This window comes from Macrobrachium nipponense, chromosome 25 (genome assembly GCF_015104395.2).
Source record: "Macrobrachium nipponense isolate FS-2020 chromosome 25, ASM1510439v2, whole genome shotgun sequence".
In the NCBI taxonomy this organism is placed as follows: Eukaryota; Metazoa; Arthropoda; class Malacostraca; order Decapoda; family Palaemonidae; genus Macrobrachium; species Macrobrachium nipponense.
The window spans coordinates 65,440,724-65,456,122 of record NC_087214.1 but is presented as its reverse complement, the minus strand read 5'-3'; the positions used below and the strand labels follow the sequence as shown (position 1 = coordinate 65,456,122).

The 15,399-nt window shown below is 42.4% G+C and overlaps 1 protein-coding gene across 1 annotated transcript in view; it reads left to right on the top strand.

Annotated features, from left to right (window-relative positions):
• Positions 1–3,079: 3,079 nt before the first annotated feature.
• The window catches only part of LOC135199477 (leucine carboxyl methyltransferase 1-like), a 344,037-nt gene continuing 331,717 nt past the window's right edge, over positions 3,080–15,399 (top strand). The window contains exon 1 of the mRNA XM_064227566.1: positions 3,080–3,390. Coding sequence (XP_064083636.1) covers positions 3,190–3,390 — 201 coding nt within the window. The 5' untranslated portion in view covers positions 3,080–3,189. The remainder of the gene's footprint in view (positions 3,391–15,399) is intronic.

The following is a 15,399-nucleotide window of genomic DNA, read 5'->3' as shown; positions in this document are numbered from 1 at the left end:
ACAAAATATTTGTAGAGAGAGAGAGAGGAGAGTATCAGAAAAGTAAAGTCCAGAAGATAAAAAAAAAAAACTCTTAAAATAGACCAAACTTCATTAGGAACCAACTGAAATAAATGACAGAGTTAACATTTACCTCAGGCAAAACTGGACGAGATGAACTGCCATCTTGTGATCATTGACACAGTATTTTCTGCATCCTGCCACCCCCCTCCCCTCTCCACCCTTCCCCTTCTCCCTGGGTATTTTGCGCCCCAGGTGCTTGGGTACTGAGCAACGGAGAACCCCATCAGGCGAAAGCTAATCTAATGGAAATGTGAAATAGATGGAGCTCTTGCAACTAAGATAATTTACGATTCCACCTTCGGTATAACTCTGTATAAAAAAAAAAATGGCAGGTGCGTTTAGTACATCACATAATTCTCGCAAAGAATGGGGGCAAAAATACCAGAAAAAAAAAAAAAGAGGGTTCAACTTGATACCAGTGAAAAGTATCTATATTTACACAACTATTGGGTTTCCCTTCTACACCTTAGTTACGACTCGCCTAACCTGATTATCATCTACCAGGTACCTTATTTGCTGATTGGATAAATGTAAGCGATTAATAGGGCATCTACTGTAACAGCATGGTTCTCTGAGGAAACATATTGTAACTCCCACCAATGCATCTAGGCCCATTTTCAATGCAAACCTGAACATATGCATCTCCCCTTCATTACACAGTCCATACGCGTATTTAACAGCCTTGGAGATCTCATTTCAGAGCTTTGTCGGCTGTCCAAGTTTACACACCAAAACTGTCACTTTCTCTCTCTCTCTCTCTCTCTCTCTCTCTCTCTCTCTCTCTCTCTCTCTCTCTCTCTCTCTCTCTCTCTCTCTCTCTTTCCACCACAGTCACCAACATCCTCCATATTACATCTGTATCATTCTGTCATCGGTTTTTATCATTTTGTCATAAGTTTTTCATTCTATCATAAGTTTCTTTGTAAGGAGATATTGTTCCAATCCTATGAGACATTCTTGCGCTGAGTAACAGATCAAGCTATAGTCAGCTGTATTCTCAGTTATAGTGTTTAGACTGACTGATTTATCTATTATTAAGCTGCTGTCTCAGCAATCAGGGACACCAGTGCAGGAAATGCACCATTTGCTAATACAGTCCGTAATAAAGAAATGTCTGAATAAACATACAAATTATACACTAAGATATGAAAATAGAATTAATATTAACAATGACACAAAATAAATCAGCAAACTTGAAAAATTGCAACTGAACTGAAGACAATATCGCCTTGATAACATTCGGATGGACAAGTTACCTTTCTCATCTTGGCACCTAAAGAGAGGAAACGTATTTTAACGTTTCCCTAGACTGGGATTCTCAGCTTACAAGTTCCTGACGGTGGAGGTAACTGAGCAGCCAAAACAGAACATTGGTTTATCTATATACATATGGGAGATTTGATTTCACAATTCCCTAGTAAATCCTTATATAAAACACATGGACTTTCACAGGGGAGTGGCAATTAAAGCATCTGTTTGTTCTATAGAATGTGTTTTCACCAAATATAGTACTACTCGTCTCTTTGATCGTTCACGACACCAACAGGTATTCGTACCCTCGCCCCCCCCCCCAAAAAAAAAGACTAATTTCAACACCACAATGCTGTCTTGATTAAAAATAACCAGTCTGAAATCTGACTCATCAGCACATTTAATATGAGAGAGAGAGAGAGAGAGAGAGAGAGAGAGAGAGAGAGAGAGAGAGAGAGAGAGAGAGAGAGAGAGAGAGAGAGAGAGAGGCTATCTCTGTCATGAAAGCACAGGCCCTCTGGACTGCTCTGTGGACAAGAACTTGTGATGACAGAAGGCAAGACTAATTTGCAACGAAAGCACTGCTCACGATGTTACACCCTCTAATTCTTGAATTGTTTTTTTATCTTTTATTTTTTGTATATGTAACTTGATGAACGCAGGATTGCAACGAATGTTTAATAATGTGTATGATATAAGATTGCATAAGATGGCTTCATCAAGCCCCTATTGACTGCTTATGGCTGTGTTACCGAATCCATATATAACTAAAACTGAGGTCTTAGGTGTGTAGACCCGTAAGCAGTCCGGTAAATAATCATCGTTCTTTGGTAGAATCACTGGTAATAATCCCAGAATAGAAGTAGATTTGCCTGCAGAATAATTCCATAACTTGGGAAGAAGGAATTTGTTTCGCACTATACATACCTACTACATACGAACGTACGTACCTACATACACTCATGCATATCTATCTATCGGTATATATATATATATATATATATATATATATATATATATATATATATATATATATATATATATAAACATACTCTATTGACTACACCATTCAATCTCAGATTCGTGGTTTTAGACTTTTTTTTTAGTTCCTCACACAACGCTAACGAAACTCTGTATCACACATACATATTTCTAGCATATTTAAAGCATACTTAGAGACAGATCGAAAATAAACTTGTATACGCTAATCCATATCTGGCAGCTCTTTTTGACGAATTCCGAAGAATGGAATTATAATTCCAGCATTTTCTTGAATAATATACCAGTACAGTCTGCATTAGATCAACTGCTAAACTTATGAGATTTCTGGGTTCGGTCACTATGATAATCGGTTTCTACTAGAATCCACCCAAGCTCCTTATGACACTGACCCACTTATCGTTGAAATTAGGCCATCCAGGGTCACTGGAACGTCAAAATTCGTTAAAGTTCAAGAAGAAGAGGAAGAATGTGACCTGGGAGACGTTTTGTGTAGAAGGGAAGACACCTGTCTCTCGGTTTCAAATTCATGTCCGATTGTAGTAGCAAAAATCAATATTGGTAAAAATGCTGGAAAAATGGCGTGAAAACGAAATATAGATACTTTACTTTATATTTAAATCTATACATAACTATTAAAGTTTAGTAATTTGTATAAATGAGACGTTTAATTCGATAATGTAGTCTTGACAAATGACTCGAAGTCAAGGTTCTTCGGCGTGATCGAACGGAGGCAGCCGAGAGCGGAGGGCTTTCGCTGCGAAGAGAACGCGCCCGAGGCTGTTTGTTTACATTCGTCGCGGAGCTGTCAGTGATGACCTGAGCCGTCTCCTTCTCAAGATCTCCCGTCGCAGGAATTCGTGCACACGGGGAGCGATGTGGGCCAACGACGAAGCCGTCATCGCCACGAACGACGACGCGAGCTCTTGCAAGAGGTGCGCCGTGGCTCTGGGATATTGGCCCGACAGATTCATCTCGTACTTCGTCAGGTCGACGGAGCGAAAGGCGCCCGAGATAAATCGGGGCTACTTCGCCAGGGCGGTGGCGATCAAGATCCTCGTCGATAAATTCGTGGAGGTCCGTCCCATCTTTTTTTTTTTTTTTTTTTTTTTTAGTTTGTTGCTTTTGAACATGTTTGAATGCCTTTTGAATTGCCTAGTTCGCCAAAGCCCTCAGCTAACAACGGGCTAAGTTGCAGCACCGTACTCAGTGTAATGGTTAATTGACTAATTTTGTGGTGCCTTTACTACTATGTAATTTTCTCACAATATTTCATTAGATTTCCACTATCTCACATGTACTGCATCATATAGGCTACTAATGTCGTTTCCTATGTTTGGGCAAACTTTTCTTTATTAAACAATATCTCCATGCATAGGTCTTCCCCAAGATTACCACAGTCCACTAAACTGAAGGTGCTTTGTTGGGCCAGGACACTTTGTACGCCCATGTCATGTGCACGTACTTGTAATGACCCACAGAGAATCCGTCACAAAGCTTAACATAGCCTAGTCTATTCCAGATTACTACTAGTTTGTTCCTCAGCTGCATAATTCCACAAACAAGATATTCTGTCACAATATGACAGTAACTGTCTTCGCTCAGTAGACACATATTCACTTTCCTCAGTGTCAACTCTACATTGTATTGCTTGTTCTGATAAAGACAAAATTTAGAACTTTATTATTCATATCCATGATCAGTATTTTTCAGCTGTTTCTTTTATTTAAATATCCAAAGCTTTACAACTTCTCAAGTTCACCTTTTATTCACATTTTGTGTTTCCTGTCGATACATTAGGCAAATTTCTAAGTACTGTATATACTCGCATATCATGCGACTCCCAAATTTTCCCCTTTAAACAATGATTTTATCACGTATCTCACGTATCATGCGAGTTAAATTTAGGAGACCAAATAACAATGGCTAATCTCCTCCTCTTTTTATCTATTCCATTTTTTATTTAGGCTAAACCCTTTTCCTTCATCTCTTAATCTATACCATCTTCTAGTTAAGTTTAAAAAAGTATCGGTAGTAATGATATACTTGTTTAGAAAACACATACAGCCAGAAACAGCTGATTTGCTATGAACAACCAATCCGATAACAACAGCCATTTTGCTTGCATTTCAACCATTGTACGATAGTAAAAAATTACCATAGTTATGTTACAAATGACGTTAAGGAGAATAGGACTGGTATATTTTTACATTACAGGTAGTAGTCGACTTACTACCGTTATTATGACCAACCAGTCACAAATCAATTAGGACGTAAGTCGGCCCGTGTTAATTTTCCGTAAGAATGTTGTACTAGCCTAGCCTACACTGGGGTAACCAGTACCATCTTTACATATAGGGTAGCCTAGCCTACACTACACAGTATACTTTATACATATATGGCATATTCATTATTAATTACAGCTAATTCTCTAGGTTCAATGCATATTGGCTTATGATAATTCAGTACAAAGAGAAATTGAATAACATTCAACAAGTTAGCCTCATGTATACATACGATGATGATGATAGCGTGGTACATAAATCGTATATATATGAATACAGTAGCCTAGTCTTTAGTATACTGTATACTACATATAAGATATAATTTAGTAATTTATTAATATAAGCCAATTTTGGAGGTTCAATGCATTCTGACTATGACATATCAGTAGTAAAAAAAAAAAAAAGATAGACGAAACGGGAATCAGATTCGGACCAACATCGGCATACATAATTGAGCGATGTCAGGCTGCTGATGGCCACGTATATTTACGAAATAAGAAGAATGAATATGCATCTTTTCTGTGATTCTTTTAAATAGTTATACATTACAGTATCCAATAATATTGTATGTATTCTCATATTATTATATCATAGAATACTAACAAAGCGGTCAGTGTTTTGGATTTGAAATTAGCTGATGGCGAATACGAGTTTATTTCTCCGTATTTACCTCAATTCGGAGCGAATTGCCTTTCTTCTAGTTAGTGTAAAATATCTAGATATTTTACTCATATCATTTGTTCCGATACGTTATACAAACCATTGGTCCTTTAACAATAGGAAGGTAACTAGCGGCAGCTGGAACGGTCGTAAGCTTCGAACAAGGGAGTTCGGTAGTTAACTGTTTGTCCAACAGTGTGAGCGGTGCGCGCCTGAGAGGTGAAGAATAACTTTTGCTTTCGGCCGTGTGGTGTGAGGACGTTGTTCGCCATCGCTCTCTGCCCGCTACATTGTCGTATGCTTGGATTGTGTTGTGGCGGGATCACAAAAACAAGTAACCTCCCCACATAAACTTAACCTGTCTGGCTATCAAACCCACCCTCAATCACACTTTCCACTTAACACTAAAAAACACAGCAGGACAATTGCCCCAATACCTACATACCGAACAAAAACACAAACAGGTACTCACCGCTGGCTTCTGATACCTAGGACTAGGCTGTGCTGTCGTCCACTGGTATATATAGGCTATAGGGTAGCGCCACACACAACCACCGCCGACAACCAAACACAAATCAACCACCCTCCCTGGGAGCCCACAACCCCACAAAAACTCAATAACCCAACGACTAAATGCAGATGAACACCAACCGCCTGAAAAAACACGACAACCACACGACTTACAGCAGTACAACAATACAACAACCCGCCAAAACCAACCCTGCCCCAACCACCACTAACAGACACCGAAAATGCACCACCAACCTTCTTAACCTCACCACAACCAGACAGACACACGCACAACAACTTCACAACCCCAAAATCTATCAAATAACACCCAAACAACGACACACCAAAGGAAAACTGCTGCCAAAACCAACACTGACTTGACCAGACGCCTCACTGTTTACAACTCTCGTACAGACTTCCATTGACTACCTACAGAGTGCCACAACAGACATGCTTCCGACCGCCATCTAACCACTCCCATTCATTCTTCCACCAATCTCTCTCTCTCTCTCTCACACAACCTTTGGAGATGTTGTCAAATATAAACTATTTATTACTCCTCCATATTACCTCCCCATTACATTTTGACAACATCTCCTTACACTCACAACATCCACACTAAATTGCCTTTCGCAACACCCAAGGATGCTCAGATGCAGTCCCTGGATCTGTTTGAGGACCATCATACACTCTTTTCAGTTACATCGCCACTACTTCTTCCAAACCACTTTCTTTCAAACTCCATTATCTCCCTCACTACCATCCTCCCAAATTCCATTCACTACTTCACCGATGTCTTCCAACTCTGGTTCCAACATCTCCCCTATTTCGGCCACCAAACCACTCAGTTCATCCATACTTCTGCAAACTCCTGCAAAGACTTATCCATCCTATCAACCACCTCCTCACTATTCAGTTTTTCCTTCTCACTGAAGTCTTACTTGTCCCTGTCAACTCAAACCCACATCACACAAGTATCATTCATTCCCCAAAGTCATCCGTAGCACACGCTTTATCAACCGTTTGCACCCTACCACCAACCCCTTTACCATGCCGTTCACGCTTTTCCCTTCCACTTCCTCTCTCCACACTCTTCTGTTTTCTTCCATACTCAACCAACACCAACTGTCGATCTCCCAGACCAATTTGTTCACCAACAGTCGGCTCATACTTATTCACCCTCAACCACTCACTCATCGCATTCTCCCGAACATAGTGTGGTACTTCCCTCCATCTTACGGAGCTGGTTATGGTGTGCCCTAACCTCATCCAGTCCCCCACCTACTCGCAATTTCCCCAAAACATAACTCAATCCACTCGGTCCCACTTCCAAATCTCAAAAGGCCCTTCAAAATTTCTCCCTTACTTTATTCACATTCATTCTTCCCCATCTCAACCACCTCTTTCAACAACCTTATCCCCAATCTTAAAACTCTCAAACCTTTCACTCGCTTTCTCCACAAATCCCGATCACCTTCTGACAGACCCAACCGCGGTCTGACAATCCTTTCAAAATTCAACACATATTTACAAGGAGACATACCTATACTCTTCTGCAGTGTGGCATTATATACCCAAACTGCACGTCCTACATACATATCCCAATCCTTGTCGCTCTTACTCATCATTCGCAAAATCTCAGTCATCGTCCTAACAGTCCTTTCAGCCACCCATTCGCACTGGGCATATACGGAGTAGAATACACATGCACAATACCCCATTCCTTCAACATTTCTTCAAATTCCATCCCACAAACTCAGGTCCATTATCACTCAACATTTTTGCCGGCTTACACACACACATTGGCAACATCACTTGACCCACCATTCGTGCAAACAGTTTTCACTCCTCTTATCTTTGATGGGAACCACATAAGCAAATTTACTCATGTGATCCACCATCACAATCATCCCCACGTGTCCTCTCGCAGTCCTGGGCAAAGAAACACAATCAATCACAAAGCATTTCAAACGGCTCTTTCATCTGCAATCGCAACACAGGTGGACTTGCATGCACACTCTGATACTTTCCCCTCTGACAGTCTTCACACGTGACAGCCACATCCACACAAATCTTACTCAAACCAGGAGCATACAATCTCTCTCTCATGCATTCCCACAACTTATTTTTTTCCCATATGCCCAAACCGATCATGCACCAACAAACACATACTCACAGCTGACTCAACAGAAAACACTGGCACATACACTTCCTTGTCATACACCCCTTCCTGATGCAAAAAGTACACTATGTTTTGTTCATGAAACTTACCTGTCAGATATATATAGCTGTATTTTCTGAAGTCCGACAGAATTTTAAAAACCTACGACACACGCAGTGGGGAGTCAGGTGGTTAGTACCCATTCCCGCCGCTGGGAGGCGGGTATCAGGAATCATTCCCATTTTCTATTCATAATTTTTCTGTCGCCGGTGCTGGAAACACCTGTTTCCAGTACCTCCGTCTTAGATTTTTGGAAACTTCATTGCCGCTAAGTATCCTATTGTCTTTTATTTATTTACTTGGATTTGTGGCTAGACATACGCTATCTTAAATTGATTTGAATTTGATTCATTTTTGCATAAGATATCTGAATCTAGTTAGGCTAGTTTTTCAGAGGTGTTGTCTGCAAAGATAGGGTGTGGCTACCGAAAGCTTCGGTAGATCCGCACTTGGTATGCACGAGGGGTATGAGTCTTGCTTCTTGGTTGAGATTTGTCATGTGAGGAGTGTGAGACTGTCTATTCCGTAAGGAAGACGTATGATTCGTATGTACGCAATTATCAGTAAACATGTCTAATTCCGTAAGGAAACGTATGATTCGTATGTACGCAATTAATCAGTAAACAAAAGTCAGGGTAGTGAACCTGCTAACCTTCCTGTAGACTTTTTTTTTTTTTTTTGCCTAACCCTGTAGTATGGCCTACGGGTTATGAATTTGTCTGCGAGAGGTGATCGCTCTCCTTCATTGTTGTGAAGAGTGCTACTTCTGTTATTGTTTCTCATAACCCTGTAATGTTGCCTTCGGGCCCTAAACAGTGTCTGTAGAGGTTATTGCCCTTTCTCTAATACTCTTTCGATTCGTATCTTAGAATCGAAAGTGCTTGCTTTAGAGAGCAATAGCGAAGTGGCTAAGTGCCGTGACAGTGCCCCTTGTTGTAGTGGAGGGTGCGTCAGATCGGCCTTATTTCGCCTCTAGGCCGGGACTCTGCTTGACTCCCAGGACCCGGGGAGAGAGCATGTCGAAAGCCGAAGGAGGGTTACAGGAACCCCCACCGATCTGGCGTGCCTTCGGCAGTTTCTGATGAAAATCCCCGACTGCCTAAGTGCGTGCACGTGCACGAATCCTGAAGGATTGCTTCTCGTCCTCCGAAGCGTCCTCCCCGCGCAGGGGTTGGAGCTTTCGGAAGGACTCGCGCCCTCTAAATAGAAGCTTTGTAGAGGAGGACGCTTCACGTCCTCTCTCTCTCTCTCGTTATGCGTTCCAGTGAGAAGTAAAGAAGGCGCAACGTCGCCTGATCACGTGTACGTCTTTCCACGAGAAATATGAAATGGAAGTCTTAGTAGCAGGACGCGAACGCTTTTGAGAGCGGACGTCCGAGTTTTGTTACTGTGAGAATAAGAAGGCGTTTCCCTCGCCAGTCGCCCCTCGTATTCTCGCACGATCGACCCTTCTCCTGAGACTGTTTCGTGCAGTCGGATTTCTCTCCGAGAATGTATCTCGCTTGTTTTGACGCCTGTCAGGAGCGTGACGCTTTTCTGCACGCTTCTTTTGACGCTCGGCTTGGACGGGACGTTCGGATGGACGCCAGGCGCGCGCGGGTGCACGCCAAGCGCGCACCAGTGGACGCCGAGCGCACTCCGCGCGCGCCAGTGGACGCCGAGCGTGCTCGCTGCTGGCCAGTGGACGCCGAGCGTGCCTCACTGCTCGCCAGTGGACCGCCGAGCGCGCGCGCCAGCGCACGCCAGGTGTCGTCTGGCTGAACGTTTCTATTGAACTCTTCAAGCTCTTGTTTACGATTTGGGCCTCAAGAATTTTTACCTCTACCTTCGGTGATACCTTATACCTCACATGCAAAGAATGTGAAGTAAGCAGTGCTTCGGAGGAAGCTTAAGTGAACAGACAACTTCGTCTTCGAAACCCGCAGCGACCTGGGTTTCGTGAATTCAAGAGATCTCTGTCAATATTTTTATTGCTTTTCGCAAAGGTGGATGGAGTTAAGGAAAGCTCTAGGAAGATCTCGTTTTCTCTACCGCAGTCAAGACTTTGCGATAAGGCAGTTACGGGTTAGGTAAAGGCTCGATGTCCTGCACGTCAGGACTCTCGGCAATGTTCAGTAGGATTCTTGCAAAGGTACTCATCAAAAGGACGCTCTTCAGGAAAGCGCAAGATAGGACTTCTTTTGCCATACTGCCAATAAATTTTTAAGCTTAGCAGGCTTTAGTTGTGATACGGGAGAGGAAGCTGGTTGGAGAATTTCTTCCTCTTCCCAGGATAATTTTGCAAGCTTTTTAGCCCATCTGAAAGGGTTTTTTTTCAGATGATAGGTTTTTGTTAGTTTCTAGTCGGGACTACGCTGCCGAATTGAACATCGTCGTTCAACCCTCCTGCCGTAAGCCTAGTCTCTTAACAGGATTCTTGCCCCTTCCTCGTTTGAGACGGGAATCGGAAAAATAAAATGCTCGATTTCCTGGATTACGTTTTGTCAATTCAGTGACTTTCCCCCATTGACAATATACTATCGTTTTGTCAAGTAAGTGGGTATCCCCTCATTGACAAAATATCTCTTTGTCCCGTAAATGGATTAGTTCTCATTGACAAACATCTCATTAACTTGATATTGCGTAAGCGAATAAGCTCTTATTGACAAGATTCGGAAGAGCTCTCATTCGTCATTCGCAGACTCGTACAAGAAATAGACTTGTAGACTACGTCAATGAACGCTTATGTCCATAACATAAGAAGTTGAGCTGACTGCTTCGATTCTCTTAAGTTTTGTTCATGAAACTTGCCTGTCAGATATGTATGTAGCTGTATTTCCGAATTCAGCTATATATATATATATATATATATATATATATATATATATAGTATATATATATATATATATATAGTATATCTGCCAGGTAAGTATGAACAAACTTTATTGTATCATAACAATATCATTTTGCTTTGCGTTATTTTATTTCTGGTTGGTTCAAGTCATATACGCTTGCTGTAGTTACCTCTTCGAATGGCAACCGAGAGGTCTATTGTCTATTTTAAGGACATTTAATCGTTACTCCCTGCAGCCTTCCAGGAGTTTCCGATTTATCCTTTTACCGTTGTAGGGTAGTGTTCTGACGACACTAACGCATCTATATATTTAGCGTTTTCTGTTTCGCCTAAATATACCAGCTTGAGAGTCTATCTGCTCAAAAATACGGACCTATTCTTCGTAGAATAGGGTAGCTGGCAACCCAGACATAAAGTTAAGAGACGACATTCGTAAGCTGCTGGCTGCTGCTGTCACGCTGTCTCTGTCCTCCAGTCCAACTGAGCCACCAGTAACAGATCGTGCGCTGTCATGCGCGGTAGGTTACGTCTCTCTCTCTTGCGGGATTGGCTGACTAACCGTATCTCTGTGCTGGCGGTTACGTCTCTCCTGCGGGATTGACTGACTAACTGTATCTCTGTCCTACAATCACGGACTTTAGCCTAAGATTGAGGGATTTCTTACGTGAATGAATAAACGTTGCATTCGTTTGCCTTACTATGTTCAACAGAGTTATCTCTTAATCCTTTCGGTGCTCGTTACCGCACGGTATAGAACTACGAGTCTACCGCAACATTGCACTTTTATATGCTCTCCTGCTTAGGCAAAGCGCAGCCTTATTAGGGAAGTAAGCATACTCGGGGAGGGAATGGATGAGCTTGCTGGGGACCATTCCTTCCTGAAGAAGTTTTGTTTCCCCGAATAGACTGCAATTAAGATCACAGTTTTTTTTCCGACCGGGAAACTGAAATATTATTCAGATCTAGGAATGATTCTGAACATCTCTCAGTGCGTCTATCACCTGAGGTGATAGAAAGAAGGTGCCGGATATCTGGATAGGGTTTCAAATGTCCCTGGATCTTAATCTGAAAGAAGTAAAGCGATTCGGTAGTCCCTCCAGTCCTCGAAACGAGTTTTTGGGAACCAGTGGTCCAGATCACTCTGATGCCATCACGCTCTCTCATATCTTAAGAATTATCTTCTCTCGTCCCTGTTCGAGTTTACGAGAAGGAGCCTATTATAACAACAGGCGTAGAATGTAACGATCCTCTAGAGGTTCGTTACAGGATTGCAAAAGTCCGTACGAATCGTCTCGATCGACGGCAGCAACTATTGACTTCCGAGTGGAATATTTCTTTTAGAAGTAAGTTGAGAGTTGTGGAGACTTTAGGGAAGGGACGCCCTTTCATTCTTCTCTTCGATATGTTGAGGACGAAGAGGCTTCTTCTTCTCTGCTCCCTTATTCTCGATCCGGGATCGTACCATTAAACGCCATCCTATGATATTGAACGGGGATGGATGTTTAGTCTTTTTTCCCCTTTTTCAATCGCTTGGAGGAAATGTAATAAGAGGATTTATGACGTCACAGGGAGCGACAATGACGCTGATCGCCCCATGTTTGGCCTTCAGGATCCTGGATTCACAGAGGTCACATACTTCCTAGTTCACTTTCCAAGGACCTTTTCCGAGAGAGTCGGTCTACTCTAACTCGAAAGGTACCTATAACCTCTCCGCTCTGAGTCTGACTACGTTCAGACTATCGAGATGTTTGACAGGAATAAGATTACCGTCTTCCTTTTCCGTCTGAAGAATGGGATAAGCTGGCAGTCACAACTATTAAGAATACGCAAATATGTTGTTGACGGCCTTTGGGCTCAGAGATTTGCGTCTGTCAAACAACAAAGCCCTTCACGATCTTTGAGTTTCTGTGAAATCTCGAAACTCGCTCACCATCTACTTTTTGTCTCACCTGTTTTCTCGGAGTCAGACACTCGTGCGAGATCAGGAGACATATAGTAGCCCTGAGTTTCTTTGTTGACGAAGTCGGTTTGCGTTTATACACCCCCGATGATCGTTTAACATGAGACCAGTTGGACTGTCAGGCATTCGTCCTTCGGGACTGAATCGCCTTTTTGCTCCTCGCTCCTTTCTCCTGGCACCAGAAGCTCGAGTCAGGAGTGGCTCAGGAGTTGATTCGCTAACGACGTTGGGTTGCGTTGATACACCCCCCAAGGTTTGCTTAGCTTGAATCGCCCAGGCAGTCCAAACACTCATCCTTCAGCGAAGAATAGTGCCTTATGGTCTTCAGGGTAACAGCCTTGCTGTCCTTGATTCGTCTGACTGGTCAACTGGTCGGTCAACCTGACGTTAGTACAGACGGACTGACTGTGCATGTCCAGATCGAAGCTTTCAATATGGAACTTAGACATAGTCTGAAGTTCTTGATGTCAAAGCATTCGAACATCTCCTACCTGTTAACTTCTTGCATGTGATCAGGAAGGCATTTTTCTAACCACCCTAGATACGAAACAAAGATGTTAGTGAGATTTTTAAGCCATCGTCACAAGTTTTTGGCTTTAGAGAACACAAGGCGGTGTGCTCTCTAAGCTTTTCGTTATGGCCTAAGAATGGAAACCCGTTTTATCCTTGGGCCAGGAGCTTGGAAGCAAGGATGGCACAAGTTAGTGGGCAGGAGCCAGAGAGAGTCCTGTGCCCTGTCAGGTCTCTCAAGTTTTATCTACATAAAACTCAAGAAAGTCGAAGTCGTACGGACAATCTGCAGTGTTCCGAAAAGACCAGACTTGCCCATATCGAAGAACACCCTGGCTTTATTGTTAAGGAGGTCTTTCAAAAAAGCTCCTTCTTTGTGTTTGCACAAAGATTTGAAATCTTTGGATTTGAATGCTCACGAGGTGAGGGCGCGGCCTCGGAAGCATTTCAACAGAGCATGGCACTCAGCAACATCCTGAGTACATGTTTTTAGCGAAGCAACTCTGTGTTCAATTACACCTCCCTGCGAGATGTGAAGATGGCATATGAGATCTGCTGCTCGCTAGGGCCATACGTGTCTGCAGACACAATCTTGGGGCAAGAAGTACCACTCATCCTATCCTGTAGAAAATGGTTAGGAAGAGCTCTTAATTTAGTAGTTGAGTCGCCGATAACGGTTGACTTCTTAACTCTTAAGCCTTAGTTAACACACCTTAACTTTGGCTAGGTGGGTCAGGTGGTGATATATATATATATATATATTTTACTTTTTTCTTAGCCCTCATGGTATGGTCAATATGGTCTAGTCACGTCGTGGTCTCGCCCCTGTTGACAGATCATCTGGAGTGCACCAGCTATATAGGTCTCTACCTCGCTGGCAACTCTAGTAGCACAAGCAGACTTACGCGGCAGTAACCACGAAGTCAGCTATGCTAACAGGTAAGGAATCAAGATATCAATTATCTGCATATATTGTTTCCTAAATCTTCTATTCTGTCTACTCCCACCACCAAAGGTGGGATTCAGCTATATATATATCTGACAGGTAAGTTTTCATGAACAAAATGATATTGTAATGATACAATTAAGTTTGTTCATACTTACCTGGCAGATATATATAATCAAGTATGTTTTTTTTCCCCCGTACCCACCACCCCCCTCAGGAGACAGTGGAAATAAATTATGAATAGAAAATGGGAATGATTCCTGATACCCGCCTCCCAGCGGCGGGAATGGGTACTAACCACCTGACTCCCACTGCGTGTGTCGTAGGTTTTTTAAAATTCTGTCGGACTTCAGAAAATACAGCTATATATATATCTGCCAGTAAGTATGAACAAACTTAATTGTATCATTACAATATCATTTTTGCACACCACAAACGTTTAGCAACCCTCTTATATACATCCAACTCACTGGCCAGTCTTCCACACGCACTCCTCCCAAAACACCATTGTCGCACACACTTATCTCCAGGCACTTATTTTGCATTTCCTCAATCTCTTCCTCACTCAACAGATCATTCTCACTCCTAGCAATATCAATCATACCCACAAAGTTTGCTACAAACACATTACCATCTTGAATCCTAGCTACTTGCCTGCCCCCCTTTCTAAGAATTCCATTTCCTACATCTACGTCTATATCGTGGATCCTCAAAAAATCTATCCCTATTAAAAACAAGATGGCATATAATTTTCTCCTATGACTATAAAGTTATGCATTACTTCAAGATCCCCCAACCTAACCTTTAACCGTACCTCTTCCCATACTAAAACACTTCCTTGTCCCAACCCATGTATTCTCACACTTGTAGACTGCCTTTTCACTTCCCAATCACATCTCTCAGTTCACTCACCACTGACCCACTCACCAAGGAAACTTGTGCCCCTGTGTCAACCAAACTACAATACTCACTATCATTTACTTGGACAAACGTCACCATTTTCCCTCGAGTCCCATGCATACACACATTCACTACCACGTCCACCTGGTTATCCACATCACAATCCTCCTCATCACATTCACCCTCAGCTAACTCCCCATTTCCACAATTCTGACTCAGATCCCCTTCACAGTCCCTTTTTGTAACCAACCAATTACAACC